General features: G+C 37.5%; 1 protein-coding gene across 1 annotated transcript in view; it reads left to right on the forward strand.

Moving 5' to 3' along the window:
* Positions 1-16,594, forward strand: part of Cntnap2 (contactin associated protein 2) — a 2,060,022-nt gene that overhangs the window by 1,084,702 nt on the left and 958,726 nt on the right. Inside the window, exon 10 of the mRNA XM_085683653.2 lies at positions 12,279-12,450. Coding sequence (XP_085539779.1) covers positions 12,279-12,450 — 172 coding nt within the window. The remainder of the gene's footprint in view (positions 1-12,278; positions 12,451-16,594) is intronic.

Consider the following 16,594-nt stretch of genomic DNA (forward strand, 5'->3'; position numbering starts at 1 on the left):
ACAACCAACTTTAAATATTTTTAAGTAAGCTCATCATCAAAATTCCTTTTGACAAATGCAGAAAAGATGTCTTTACTAGCATAATATCTTGACAAATTACAGCCATTGAAAGAATGTAGGTCTTTAAATTTTAATATTTTTTAATAAATTGCCGAAATATTAGTCATTGGTACTTATTTTCCATAAGACTTCTCTGGGGGCTGTTTCTAGGCAGAAGCAGCAGACAGAAGATGCAGTAGACAGAAGACACTCCGAGTCTTCTAGATTTGTGTAAATTGATTAATAGGGTAGGGAACATTTTAGTTTATTGGACCCAAGCCCTGTTTTGTTTGTTTGTTTGTTCTATTTTAATATCTTCTATTTTTTGGTTTAGTAAGAGATTGTATTTTCTTTGGCACATTTTTACATGCAGAAGATGTACATTGGAGATAGAATAAACATATTTTTTAAATATATACTGCAAATATCTCCCTAACATTTCCAAACAACAGACTTGGGATAGATGCATTCATCAAAAGGTGCATGCAAACATAGCCTGCAACTCCAACTCTGTTCATGTTATATGCCTCTCTAGCAGGTGACAGAAGTTTAGTCTAAATAATGGAACGTCACAATGACAATAAACCCATTCATGGAGATGAATTTCAAATATTCCAATAGGATTGAATTTTGCTAGGAAGCTGTAAACAGACTTTCAGACTTGAATTCAAATTTTATTATTTCTTAGTCTAACATGCATATATTTTACCCTTGTTCCTCCAAAAATCTGACAGGAGATGTAAAAATCAGCTTACGTTATAGCTTTCCTGTGATGGGATTCTGCTCTTTAGGGGCTCAGCTAAATGTCTCCTTTTCTATTCTGAACATGATTTCCCACTGTTACAAGGAAAGATTTATTTATAAGCCTCGATGGGTGTGTTTTTTTTTCTCTTCTTCCTAAATTTGAGCACACAGCTTCAAATCTTGCCCTCTATTGTAGTCATTTGAAGCCAGTGTTGGCTTTCAACAATTCAAAGGTATATGAGCTATTCGTCACGATGTGATCATATAGTAAAATCGCCAATGGCTGTCCAAGCACTTAAAAGAGGTCATCTTTAGGAGAAGGTTGCTGACTAATGTCTGTAACTTCAAGGATCCATGGCTACTATTGGTGTCTTCCTTGGGACACTTCACATCTCCCGGGGTCTTTGTGTTCTGGAAGCCTGGAAGGGGAAGAACCCTGAGTATTCCACTCGTCAATGTGTAGTAGCCTTGGTAATTGTTCTGTTTTCACCGATACAATTTCAGACATAACCACCTCCACCATCGCTGACTCTAGCTGACCGTCAAAGCTATCAGGGACATTTTTGCAGACTTGTGTGGTGTGGTGGTTAGTTTTAAAGGTCAATTTGTCACAGCTCAGAATATTTAAACTGGCAAGAGACAGGCAAATAATTTTCTTTATCAGATTAGTCTAGGCAGAATTGCCTTGACTGATCATTTATGTAGAAAGACCCAGTCCATTGTGGGTGGGACTATTCCCTGCTTTGGTGTCCTGAACTATGAGGGAAAAAAATCTGGCTATGTAAAGTGAACCAGGCAGGCATAACTAGAGCACTCATTTCCTTCTGCTCTTGACCGTGAATGTCATGTAACCTTGTGCTTTGAGTACCTGACTTGGTTTCTCCATGATGAGAAGTACAACCTGGAATTGTAAAGCAATAAATCCTTTACTTCCTTACATTTCTTTTGGTCAGGTATTTTATCACAGAAACATAAATGGAACTAGGAGAGCAGTGCAGGGGACAGCAGTCTCTTTCCCAAATTTAATGCATACACTTCGTTCCTTTGTACCAGGTCAATCCTTAACCGAGAGTCTTGCTTGTGTTGAGCCATGCCGTCTGGCTCACATCCTGCAAATACCTGAAACAGCATTTCCATTTTCATCTACTTTGCTGTCTTTTAAATCTTCACTGAAATCTCATTCTAGCATTGTGCCCCAGCTCTTACCCATTTCAGAGTTTGTACTTCTTCCTTGTGACTTTATCGTCATTTAGGTGAGTCTGCAGAGCACAGGAAGAATTATGGTCCCCTGAGCCAGCATTAATGTGGCATTTTATAAGGAATTAATGAAGACTTCTGCCATGGGCTGAGAGCTAGTGATGTTCTGCATAAGAAAGGGCTGCACATGTGGGAGAGAGGAAGTATGATGTATAGAGATTTTATACATATACAGAAGAATTTAGTCTCTTTTGGAAAGACCTTGGAAGCTCTGTCTATTTAAATCTTCCTTTTCTACAGCATCTGTGTATTAATCATCCAGGACATATGCTTGGGAAGCTTACTCTGTGTTGTGTCTATAGCTCAGTGCTGACTACTGAAGGCAAGCCAGCATTCAGGGAGCTTCTAGACAGTGTAGAAGGAAAGAATGGGAATCAAGGGATTATAGAGACTTGTGGATTTAGGATGTGGGAGAAGCAAAACATGGGGCTCTTATCAGGAGACAATTTCTAGAAAACTGTACTTGAATTTTTTAAAAGATACTTTACTTGGATACTATATCACAGAGTGAAAATATTTTTAAATTATTGTAGACTTTACTTTTATCATTAAACATTTATCTTTTTATTAATCTATTTATTTTCTTGTCTTTGTTGTGCCTTAAAATGCACTTCACCACCTCACAGCCCTCAGGAATGGTGTTGCTGTGTGCTGGACTCTGTGTTTTGGGATTTTGCACAGTACTGCTTAGTGCCCCCTCAAATCAATGCAGTGAAACAAACCTGTTACTGTATTTTCTTTTATTTTCAACACCTGCTCATTTATTTGTTAAAGATTTATTTTTGACTGGATTTAGAGGTAGAAGCTCTCGGTATGGACAGCCTATGCTTCTTGGCAATCTGTTCCCAGCATTTTTCTTTGACTTTGTTCATTCTCTTGGATAAAAGTCCACAGTCACCTCCTTATTTTCGTTAGTGCATTGTTTCTTCAGAACGATGTGTTGCTGTTTGTGTTGCAGGACACACAGAGTAACAAGATGCTGATTCATGGAATCTTGGGTACTTTAGTCCTCAACTTCTTACCTTTTTCATTTAAGAGTTATCTGGCAACATGATTGTGGATATCATCTTCTTTAGAGAGACTGAAAAGCTTTCAGATCCTATTAACTCTTTGGAACCCAAACCACTGAGGCAGAGTAGTATCTGCCAGTCCAGGCATATACTTCTCTCCATTTTTTTTTTACAATACTTAAGTTGAGAACACTCAGTTTGATATCCCATATCTCAGTGCATACTGAACAGAAATGCATTTCCTCTCTCCAGGTCCCCTCATTCTATAACAAGAATGTCCCCAACTCATCAGTAGATGCACTCTTGACTGTGGGTCAAGACAGCTTGTTTCATGGGAAAACATTTTTTTTGTATTTTACTGCTGTTGATGCTTAGTACTCTCAGTATTGCTGCCCAGACTAATCTTTATCTCTTGTGACTTTATGTTTCTTGGTGATCTATGTTACTAATGACAAATTATCATTTTTTCAAAATAACTTTCATTTGAATTTGTTCATTGAGAAATTCAGTCTATGTGATAATGCTGGTTAACATCTGATTAAATCTTCCTCCCATCCTTATTACCCAACTCATTTTTCCTAAAATATTTTAAAAGACATTTTGTTTCAGAATTATTATTCACCCAGAGTCCACATTTTTAACAGTCCTGAAAAATTCCCAGATAATATCTTTTAATGGCTTTATCCTCATTTCGCCCTTTCCTCCTGAAATTCCACATCTGTATGTTAATATTGATTTTCATTCTCTAGATTTCAAGTTCCTACGTAATGTCTTTAATCACTTTTAATTTTTAACTACCTTTGTGAATCCTGTCTTTGCACTCCCAGTTTTATTCTGACTGTACCCCATCTGTTAAACACAGCCTATGACTTTTTATTTATGGAAATGTACTTTTCAATTATATAGTAGCTATTTGACCTTTAGTCCGAGCTAAGTAGCACTTCTTTTTTTAAAAAAAATATTTTCTCATACTCATATGTTTGAGTCTAGCCTTTAAAGTTGTTTTAAATCATTTCGAACACTTTACACTTCTGAAAGGTGTTTGACATTTCTAGGGGCCAAATGTTTCTTCTGACACTTTCTCATTATACAAATGTACCCTCTCTCTGTTTACATTTTGATAAGCACATGAGCAGAAACTTCTGCGAATGTATTTAAACTCCAGGCCTTCCTGACCTAGCTCCAGGGCTCCCACTGGAAGGGTTCTCTGAATGGGGATGGCATGGCTGACAGAGCTGTGGATCTCTACCTCTGCCCAGCAAGAGACAGAGTACCATACCTCCCATTGCTAATGTTAGGAAAGAAAGGAGTCAAATTTTGAAATCCAGCTTCTAATAGAGATCACTTTTATTTCATTATGAAGTTGAAGATTCTGAGTAGAACCAGTTTAAGCAGGAGACTAATTCTACTTCTTCTCCGGTGTTTTGTACTTTGGGATTGCTGGTCTAAATGTCTCAATTTTCTCTTTAGGAATCCTGAGCTTCTAGAGTTAATCTGAGAAAATTTACACTTCACTTCCCATGGTAATATCCTGAAATCACTTACTTTCTACAGTAACTTCTTGATTTGAGTGCCATACCCTACAGTTAGTGCGAGTTTGAAAGTCATAATTTAGTTCAGTAACTCCATATTTTATGCATTCTTGAAGAGTAACTTTTTCTTTTTATAGACTAAGCAAAGAAGACACTTTTTCTTGTCAGCTCTCTTTGCTGACTAGTATATTGTCTCTAGTATGTACTTCTCGAAGATCTTAGCAACTTTGGGTTTAATGTGCTACTGATACTGCGATGTTCTGATCCCCACACAGGCCTACAGCCTGATTTCTAGTCTGCATGACTTTTAAAACCCAAATCCCTGCATTATGAAGATGGGAAGATGCTTTCTAAATATAAGCGACTCAGCATCATCTAAGGCCCTTGATTTTCCATTCTCTTCTGGAGAGATAATGTAAAGAATGCATGCTGCTTTTTACCTAGCTCTGAGTGTTTCAACTGGCAGAGTTTCTAGTCTTTCACATTACCTTTCCCTGGGGAATAGACTTCTTCACCTTATATTTGGCTTTTCTCCCATTATTCCTAAAGGTACTATCATTGCATGATAAATGATCTCCTGTTAGAAGATTTATATATATATATATATATATATATATATATATATATATATATATATATATACACACACACACACATATATATGTGTGTGTGTGTGTGTGTGTGTGTGTGTGTGTGTAATAGTTGACCTTTTAAATATATTTGTTATAGAAAAAGCCATTAGTAAAAATAACCTGAAATGGTATAAATATATATATATATATTTATATATATGTTTGTTGAATAGTTTTATGATCGAGCAATAACATTTATAGGCACACTTATGGCCTGCTATCTTCATACTCTGGAGCCTAATGTAATTAACAAACTGTGTGATCTCATAAGGAAAAATCAATGAGGCAATATTACTTTATGATCTGATCATGTGAACAGATCTGTCTGTGTATTAGAAATACTAGCAACCTCCAAGGAACTAAAGCTGAGAGATCTACTTCACATTTCTTCTTCCTTTGAAAGAGCAAAATGTTGTAAAATCTTTATGAAAATATCAAAATATTCTATTTTCTTCACTCTTCTTTCCACGACTTTTATGCCCAATTTTAAAAATGGCTTTTAAAAGTACATTATAAATTCTGCTTCATAGATTTCTAACTATCCTATTTTGACAAATACTAGTCTATCCCTTGAATTTCCTTTCAATTTTCTACATTCTTACAAATTTCTTTCTGTTTTCTGAAAAAAATCTTCTCTACTGTCTTTGTATATTAAGCCAACTTAATGTAAATATAATTTATAATTTCGTGTATTATATGAAAATAGAAAATAAGACTCACAATAATTTTATGAAAGAAAGTTTTTTCTCAATGATGAAATAAAGTTAGGATTGAAAATATTTTATAATATCATACTTAACCTCATATATTTAGGATATTCTGGCTGAAGCATATGTTTAAAGTATGATAACATCATTAAGTGACCCTCATTATATTAAGTTTAATTAAAGTAAATAATCCAGTACATCTCATTTGGAAATGTAAGCATTTTGCTTTTCAAGTATATAACCTCATGATCTGTAAATCTGTACAAACTTAACTTTGTGTCAAAATAGCAAATCACTAGAGGAAAAAGAATTTCACAAGTGCTGTGAAAATGTTTTCTGAGACAAATAATTCCATAAGAAGAGAGAAACAATCTTAGATTGTTGTGTTCAGAAGAGATCCCTTGGACCAGCACCGGAAATGGACTGGAGGTTTGACTTGAATGGTCACACAGAAGTGAGAGCCATGGAAAATGTGCCAGGTACCTCAGATGTTCCTGCTGCATGAAGAAGAAATGAGGCTGGAAGCTGAGCTGATTGGCAGACAAGACTTACCAGTGAATAAACTGAAGTTGAGCCTTTGGGGGAAGTCAGCTGGTAGGGATGATGACAGAATTCCAGCAAGGGCAGGAAGATGTGTCTGGAGTTTTGAACACAAACAGGCACTGCAAAGCAAAGCCAGTGAAGTATTGGCTCAGTTAGTTCTGAGCTGAGACAGATGCACTTGAGGCAGAGGTTTGGATGGGTCGTTGTGAAGGAAGGAGAGAACCTACCAGAAACCCATATTCAGCCCAGGGCCAGCTTTGAGGACCTCTCCACTTAACTCACCAGAAAGACATCAGCATGAGAGACCAACCTGGGAAGGCCACGAAAGAAGCAGGAAACCCTGTGACAGCCAAGCAAATAGGAACTCCCTAGAAGAGAGTGACACCCCCCCCCCCATTCTAATACTGACATATTATTTATACACTCAGGAGAAATATTTTGTTTTTTTTTAGATCACATCTATCTATCTTCTTACATTTGAGACTTTCGTCACTAATGTGGTTGTCACATTCTTCAAGATATAAATATCCCATCATTAGGTGTTTTATAAATAGTAAATGATAGATTGCCTAAACAATCTGTAGAAAAGAAGATGAAGTAAGGTGTGCTAGGGCCCTTTGATATGTGCTGCCCACTCTAAACTTCTGAATATTTGTTTTATAGATATATTTGTAGTTATTTTTCACAACTCATCATGATCCCAATGATAGTTTGGCTGCTTTTCAAACTTATAATAAAAGAACACAGAATTTAATCAACTTATAACACAAAAGCATAAGTGCAAAATTCTTGATTTTGTACCTTAAATATTTTCATATAAAGAGGTGTCAAACATTAATATAATATAAAACAAATAACTTATAGTAGACCTGGAAAAGGCAACAGATTGATTTTTCTATTCCATCATCAAAATTAACTGATAAAAATTACTTTTAAGAAAATTGCCTTCTAACTTCTGACTACTGTTCAAGCTTAAATTTATTTCCCTTTTAGCCAAATGTAGATGCAAAGAAATGCTAGAATCTAAAACTAATAGGAGATATGTAATCACAAGGGTCACCATGATCATGAATTTAAAAGTCAAAACTATAGAAACCTAACCGATAAGTATAAGGAAACCACCTTTTAGAATAATTGGTCTTGAAGCGGATGCCACCTGTGTTGCAAAGGAAGAATACGTGGAATATTCACTTGCCAATCAAGCATCAATGATATGGAAAGGTCTTTAAAAAACATTGGATGATGGAATCCACCACTGGCTAAAGGAAAATAATTTTATTGAAAAATCTATGGATATTGAATACAGACAGATTAAGATGGAATAAATTTAATCCGGAACAGGCTATCAGTTGAGACAACATTTTAGCATAAGTTTCTGTTTCTAAAACACTTTGAAACTTACCAAAAAAAATTATTGGAAGAACGAAAAGACTGCCAGCATAACAAGTGCAAGTGTGGGTTTGCCCCTCCTCTAATAATGTCTGTTATAATGAAGAACCCGTGTCAGGGCTGCCTATTTCACCCATCCTTCTCCTTTTCTGCTCCCTGCTAATCAGAACCCGATCCTCAGCTGACTGCCCGAGCCTGACCGTCGCTGGGCATCTCAAGTTCTCCTTTTGCAGATGGCATCTGTTTGCTTTGGTCTGATATTACAAAGGGAAGCACATGTATTTTTGCAGAAACATTAAAGACCATGTTTTAGTTTCCTATTTTGCATTCTGTCAGGGGATCCAGGGTCCATTGGTCCTGCCACTGTAGTAATATTTGACACCTTGATCACACACAAATCATGTCGTTTCAATAATTAGGTTTTCTTTTCTTTTTTCTTTTTTTCTTTTTTTTTTTTCTTTGCCAGGGCTCACAATGTAGCCCTGGCTGACTTAGAACTTTCCAACTAGACCAGGCTAGTCTTGAACTCATGAAGATCCATCTGCCTGCCTCCAGAGAGTTATCTCTGAGACAATGGTGTGCACCAACATGGTCAGCTCCAATGACTGTTTGGAAGAGATCTTTGAGACTGTGGTCCCCATCAGGCTTTCATTTCAGCTTCCACTGACATTTACTGCCCAACTGGCTGCTAATAGAAGGCTCGTCAAAGGATGGCTTTCAAACTCCAGTATCCCTCTTACACTGCGGGTTACCAGGAAGTTACAGGAGAGCTCTCTCTGATCTGTTCCACACTGACTTATTCACTTTACACACACATTTACATATGGATTCACATTATACTTAGTATTTCCCATCATTTTTTTTAGCAATGAATGAAATATAAATTTTTCTTCTCAAATTATAAAAGAAACTTGTACTCCAGTTTCCTTGAATTTGGACAGCAATAACTACTTCATGTCATTCTGACGCAATTCTGTCACTCTTCCGCTATTTCCTACCATGTCATTATCTTTTAAAACAACACACAATATTCCAGACTCACTGTATTTCTGCTCCATCCAAACCCCCGAATCTGTCATTTCTCTTTAGGGTCCTGGTTTGAACAAACCAAATCTGAGATGTAGGAATATACACTCTTTGCCATATGACCCTGTACTCAGACTGTCCAACTTAGATGGTAGAAACCAACAGTGTACAGTGTTTGGACTACAACCACACATATCTAAATTGATTACCGATACAGCAAACCACAAATTCACGCTTAGGGTTTCAATTCCTGCCCCAGCCCACAGAGTTCATTCAGTGTTTCTTGCATTCTGTTTTTACAGCTCTGTCTAGAAAATTGAGACTGGCTTTCCCTGGCCTCTGTGTATCAATATTCTGGCTCAACTGACCTCTGTCCTTATCAGTCTCCCAAACCTGCCAGGTGGAAGGCATTTTGGCACACTCTAACTCCCTGCTCACTTGAAAACAGCCTTTCCCACCGTTGCTGCTGAATATGTTGTTGACTGCTTTATTCAGAAAGGTTGAGTAGGTGGTGATTACTAAATACTTGATTCACTCTTTCAAGGCTTCATTGGAAACAAAATGCTGAAGACTTTATAGCACGCTGTCAGCCTCTCTCTGAGCTTCTAACATCCCTTGACTTTAAAACAAACAAAATAAAGAAACAGTGTTCTTCAGCTGTTTAGATTCCCAGCCATGGTGCCAACAGTCTTTATTTTTCTTTAAGTTCTGTTCAACTAGATTAACTATGACTATTAAGTAGGACTTGCAACTGTTTAGATTGGCATTCTGAAGTCAGAACAAATGTCAACTTTTTTTCCACTGATGTATTTCTGAATCAAAAAAATTTAAAACCTTGAAAATGCACAGAATGGCTTTGTCAGCAAGAAGAATAAACTGAGTGAATTTCAAGTAAGATAAGGAATTTTATCTGCTAAACCTAGGACAGAAGTCTAAGTCTGAGCATAGAGTAAAGTACCAACTAGTTAGAGAACAAGGTGTGTGTGGGGGTGGGGGAAGCAGGGCTTTCCCTCACAACTGAGAGTGGAGCTTAAGAATATCTACATACATTTCAGCAACCGTAACTCATATTTAAATATTTGGCAGTGTTCTAATGATTACACACAGGTAGGCGCTGGTTCAGTGTGGGAGGAGAGTATAGTAGGGTTAATATAATTATAATGTGATGATTGATAGCCATCTTGCAGATAGAGTTATGGTTTATGATTATTTATGTCTTGTCCATGTATAAAGTCCACATCTCTTCTGAAATTTGTTTCTGAAGTTGTTGATCATTAGAATATCTGTGTGTGAGCTTCAGAGTCTTGCCAATGTCAAGTCAGACTCAAATCACTGGGCAATATTGTTTCAAGAACCAGGAGAGGCAATTGTTGTCAATTCCATTTTAGGATTCAGACCTACTGATTTTCCACAACTTGTTCATCTTCATTTCTTCGTCTTGCCATCCTGTGTCGTTTTCATCTCCTTCCTCCCCAACTTCCTTTGGTCATAACGTTTCATCACAGCAATGGTAACCCTAACTAAGACAACCACAACATTGATAAAGTTTGGCCTACAACTCAGTAAGGATCCCAAGTGCTTTCATTCCAGGACCATTTCGACTCCTTTTCCTTGTATTGTTAGTGACTGCCTCCCTGAGAGACATTAGGCTTCTGACCAGCGATTCTCTGAAGGCACATTAAGCTAACTTGCACTTTCCCTGGGGACGTTATTGTAATTTGTTTCCAGATAGAGCTTATTTACTCATTACTTTGTTGGGTAACAATAATTCACTCTTCATCCACCCCACTAATGCCACGCAACATGTTTTCAGTCATGGACGTCTTCCACAATCTCTCATAGGCCTTCCGACAACAATCCCTGCTGGCAAACATGAGCACTTGTACATCCCAGTAGAAATGGGCCTTGAAAGTCACAAGCTAATACCACTTTCGCAGTTTTTTGTTGTCTACAGAAAAAAAGTCAAACTCAAAGTCCAAGATGCTACAGAAGAGTGTGGAAGCTTGCACACAAGAGCAAATAGGATCCCTCTTAAAAGCGTTAAGGATAATACAAGACTCAGGACTATTTTCGATGGCTATGTAGTGATTATTCCTATAATTATCTTCTCCTAGAATACCTCTCATGTAAGAGCCTGAATAGACTTGACAATTTCAGACTCCAAAAGTATCAAGCCCAAACAGAACATTGTTGTGCGTGGATGCTGTCGTCTTGTTTTGGGAACTTAATCACACCCCGCTGGAAGCGAGGAGCCTTTGTGCAGCTGCTCTGATTCACAGGCGTTCTCACTCATAAAGAGAATTACTCATTTCAAAAATCTTTCCAAGTGAATGTGGATGTTTAGACTCCTAAGTATTCACAAAAGCTGAACCCAATGATAGCTTTGCTAAGAGCATCCACAAAAGTTACAGCTGCGTGTTTTCTGTCTGCTAAGTTTAGCCATTAAAACCTACTCAGTTTTATCATGATTAGTCAAGTGGAAACCACATTGTGTGCATACAACCATTCTGAGTAGACAAGTTATCCAAAAGTCAGCTTTTTTGTAAAGGGGCTAAGTCAATGCCAATGAAAATGCATAGTTTAAAAACACATGAGTACATACATACACAGGCATTCACATGCACACTCATACACACACATACACAACCATGAAACAGTATTGAAACAGAACATGTCATTTTAAGTTAGGATTTAGCGTAGTCTTTTTTTTCTAGTGCTATATTGGTGGAAAATAATGTGTACCTCTTAGATGATACCTTAAAGGAACTTCAAATGACAGTTTTCAGAACTTATATATTGAAACATATTAAGGAAATGAGGAAAAGGGTCTTTATTGTAGTCAACTATTACTACATCAATCAAAATAGAACATTTAAAAAATCACTTAATGACCAAACTCTGATTATTTTCTAATAAATATTAGTATTTACTTGTATTCATTTAATGGCATATGTTCATTCTCCTGCTTTTGTATGCATTGGTAGTCAATTGTCAACCATACAGTATTGAAAAGAATGGATTAGCAAATAATTTAAGATTAATGAGTCCAGTTTAAATTGGCAAAGTAGGTCAATTCGGATTAGGGAACACCCAGAGCCATACCTACTTCAATAAGGGTACTCTCCTAATCCTTCCCAAGTAGTTCCACCATCTGTGGAAATGAGCATTCAAATATGTGAGCCTATAGGGGTAATTCTCATTCAAACCACCCCCTGAGCCTGACTCTTGCCTAAAGTAAATTGCATATTTTCAAGAGGTAGCACACCTGTACTATGTCAGCAGGAATCAAAGGAATGCCAATATTAGTCAGATGGCTGTGTCTACTCAAATACTTGGGAGGCCTTTAATAAAGCTTGCTGGATACTCATTGTGTTACTTCTTGTTCCTTCTGTTTCACAGGATTTTTGAATCACATGAACAATGCCAGTCACTCTGCCCTTCAACCATCATTTCAAGGATGCATGCAGCTCATCCAGATAGATGATCAGCTTGTAAATTTGAATGAAGTGGCACAGAGGAAGCCAGGAAGCTTTGCAAATGTCACCATTGACATGTGTGCCATAATAGACAGGTAAGTCATCTGCTGTTCCTACCTTGAGTGCTCCAGACATCACAGATTCGTATTTCTGCTTCTTGACAAGGAAAGACAAAAAATAAAAAGATAAACACAAATGTAAATACTGGGCTTATGAATGGTAGCTATTTGGGATGCCTACTTAACCTAGTGTTTTGTGTTGTCAGCAAAGACAACATTTATATATGTATATGTATATGTATAGAATATATTTGTGTGTATATAGGTTTGTGGATGTGTGTATACACACACACACACACATATATATATATGTATAGTTTGCTTGGTACATGTATATGTGTGCATGTATATGTGTGCATATATCTGTATACCTGTGTTTATGGAGTATATGTGTGTGTGTGTCTGTGTGTGTATACATATATATGTATGTATGTATAGGGCATTACATATGCATATGCAAATGTGTATAGATATATGTGTACATATACATATGTGAGCAGAGAGATGGAGCAGTTAGTAGCATCACATTTGTCTACTAAGTTTGTCCAGGGAATGTGGGCATTGTGCTGGTAGTCCTGTGAGCAACAGCTGAACAATAATGGAAACCCTGAATTCTCAGTGCTCCCTTTCCTCCTAGCTCAGAAGATTCCCACCTCTTCTCAGCCTCAGTGTGTGGTCCCTTCTAAAGACCACTTGGTGCTAGATTTGATCACAGGACACTAATGGCAAATGAGGGTTAACTGGGACAGACACTTGGAATAATTCTACTTGCAAAGCACACAAAAAGGAATATTAGAAATTAATGTTTATTGGGTTTTGCAAACCTAGGAAGAAACTTTGTCTTTCTGGGTTTGACACTTTCATGAATTATATAACTTAGCTGTTTGCTCCCCACACCTTCTCTTCTCCCACTTCCTGTCTCACTGAAGCTCTTCCCCGGAAGTCCTCCTCCTAACATGCCTTCCTTCTGTGTGTGAATTCACACAGACTAGAAAGGCAAAATGCCTCTGTAAAATATTGTATCATATATAATTTCCTAAATCTTAAATACTCTAATTATAAAGTTTGATTTTTATAAGAGTTTAATAGGTTTCATTGTGAGATATTTTGTCTTTGGAAAGTACATGAAACTACAAGTTGATGCTAACCTAGCGAACTGACTTAGTTTTCTCAGTCAATTTCACACATTATAATGAGGGATTATCTTGCGCTGAACATTAATTGAATTCATTTCATATTTTGTAAAATGAAAGTTCATGAAAGTCACTTTACAAATTTGATATAAGACAGGCTGTGAGGGATGACGCAGCAGTTAGGAATCCTTGCTGCTCTTGCAGGAGACAAGAGTTCCGTTCCCAGTACGCATATTGGGTGACTCACAGTGATTGCAACTCCAGCTCCCAGGAGTCTAATGCCCTTTTCTTACATACATGCATGCATACAGTCACAAACACATATAAATAAATAAACAAAGGAAAGATTGCCTGTGTGCCTCAGTCTGATGTCCCCCATAAGCAAACTTCAAAGTTTCTAAGTTGTTTAGTGGAGATCCACAGGCAGCCACTCAAGACAGCTATATAGCTCATGAAAAATGTTCTATCATGAACAAGTTCATTTCCACATCATCTTAATAAGTTGGCAATCATGTAAATGGTATCTTACAGTTCATAGTGACTGTAGTTTATGCTGGCTATGGTTCATAGGGGCTACAGATTATTAGTCTTGTTTGTTTGTTTTTTGACACAGAGTTTCTCTGTGTAGCCCCTACTGTGCTAGACCTTGCTCTGTAGACCAAGCTGTCCTTGAATTTAAAGATCTGAGTGCCTCTGCTTCCAGAGTGCTGGGATTAAAGATGCATGCCACCACTGCCCAGCCACAACATTTTAAAGTCTGAATATGTTTACAACAGAAGAAAGAGGAACATCCTGTTCATTTCTGTTACATCTTTGAGAATGTTGTTGCTACCAGCCTACACAGTTTATATATAAATAGAACAGTAAACAAGTTTGACAGATATACCCCTAATTTTAGAAACATTTATAATATATTAGCCACCATTTCTTGTTGTAAGGAGGGAGGCCACTTGTTGGTTCCCAGCCACTTAGCCCCGAAATAATCACACAGAAACAATATTATTTAAATCACTGCTTGGTCCATTAGCTCTAACTTCTTATTGACTAACTCTTACATCTTAATTTAACCCATTTCCATTAATCTATGTATCGCCACATGGCTGTGGCTTACAGGCTAAAGTTACAGCGTCTGTCTCCAGCAGGGCTACATGGCATCTCTTTGACGCTGCCTCCTTTCACCCAGCATTAAGCTTAGTTTTTCCCATGTAGGTCTGTTCCCCTATAGCTCTGCTGTAGGCCCAAATTAGTTCCTTTATTACCCAATGGTATTCACAGCATACAGAGGGGACTGCCACATCAATTTCTGCCAGAAGTGCATGACAGTGATAACAAGAAAAACTAAACTATGAATAATTCAGAGACCTTGTCTCTGATAGGAGATACTATGTACTGCTTTCTACAAGGTCACATTTTATTTCTTCTCGTTACAAGAATATGGAAAGCCTTAGAACCTGGTGGTCTTCGTATGTCAGTGGCTTTAATGAGACAGTAACTTCTGTTGAGCTGTCCACTGACCTCACTCGGCTCTGTACACAAGCAGTATTGTTCTTTCATTTCAAATATCACGTTCCGAGCTGTCCTGTTTGAAGTGTTTCTTCCAGAGGAAGGACAGATGATGTTGAACTTTTTATGCAAGTTTGGAGACAGAAGGGTGTTGTTGTTATGCAAAGAGTAGACGAGGTCTGAGTAAATGAAGAGAGCATATGGTCATGATCATGGGTCTTCTACTCCAGTTAACCCAGTCCATATCTCATCATGACAATTTTCTGTCCCCTAGCATTTTTAAGGACAAAACTGTGTGCTCATCTCATGATAATTGGTGAGACCAACTCCTTTGATGACTTAAAATGTTCCCAGTAAAAAATCCTAAGCTATAGTATTTCGTTTATATTTTATGTATTATATAGGCCATGCACATTTCATTCAAAATCATTGACAAGATGCTGACAGAGTGACCCACGACCTAGATGAGCTATGGAGAGTCTTCGCCTCAACTTCTGCAGCTGCAATGGGCAAATGCATCCCTGTAACATTTGCTTGCTAACAGAAGCTCCACAGCTTCCTGCTATGCACCAGTTTATCTTCCATTTGCCTGAATTCTCCCAAAGGAAGTACATCCTGACTCATGCTTCTCCTTCCAAATTTCAGCCAGACTGAACAGTGTTATTTTTAAAGGGTGAAATAAAAAATGAGAACAGAGAGTAAGAAAATAGAAGAGCTGCATAGTCTCACAGGATTTATAAGCTCTCTGTGTGTATTAGCAGCTGCAGTGATGCAATGAGAAGTCAGGGAAGGAGATAAGGAGGATGAATGAATGTTCCGGAAATTTCTACTCAATTTTCTTTCTTCATGTATATATTTACATGTGACTCTGTGTTTTCTAAACAGAATGTTGAGTCATCGAAATATCGATTTGGCCAGGTTATAGGCCCAGACGGTTAACACATATTTTCTGGCCCTGTGGAATGTCCAGTCCTATTCTCTGCACTAAAGGAAATCAAAGAGCAAAATGGAAGTCCATACATATTTGAAACTCACATTCCAGAAGAAGAGAAGAAGGATAGACTAGGGGAAGAGCTATAAGTGTAAGCTAAAAGTAAACACTAAACTTAGAAGATTCTGTGGTGAGAGAAAAGAAGAGAATAAAACAAAGCAAGGAGCAAAGGCGTGTTAGATACAGGTTGTTTGTGAGCAGCTAAAACAGGAAGTTCAGAGAGAACCTCACAGAAAAAGAGGATCAAGAGCACGCCATCGCTTATCCAATACCAAATGATCAGCCCTGAAAACAGTTACATAAAAATAACATTATACAGATGGAGAAGATTGTGTTTCTGTATTTAGGAATACACACACACACGCAAACACACTCATACACACTTACACACACACACACACACACACACACACACACAGTATGTAAAGGTGGCCATGAAATGCTAAGTAGGCAAGCAGAGCAGTGCATGGGAGGGTTTGGGAGGAGGAAAAAGAAGGGGGAAGTTGTAAATGTAATATAATTTCAATTAGTTTAAGACCTTAAAAAGTTAATA

The sequence above is a fragment of the Myodes glareolus genome, chromosome 25 (genome assembly GCF_982192425.1).
Source record: "Myodes glareolus chromosome 25, mMyoGla1.1, whole genome shotgun sequence".
Lineage (NCBI taxonomy): Eukaryota > Metazoa > Chordata > Mammalia > Rodentia > Cricetidae > Myodes > Myodes glareolus.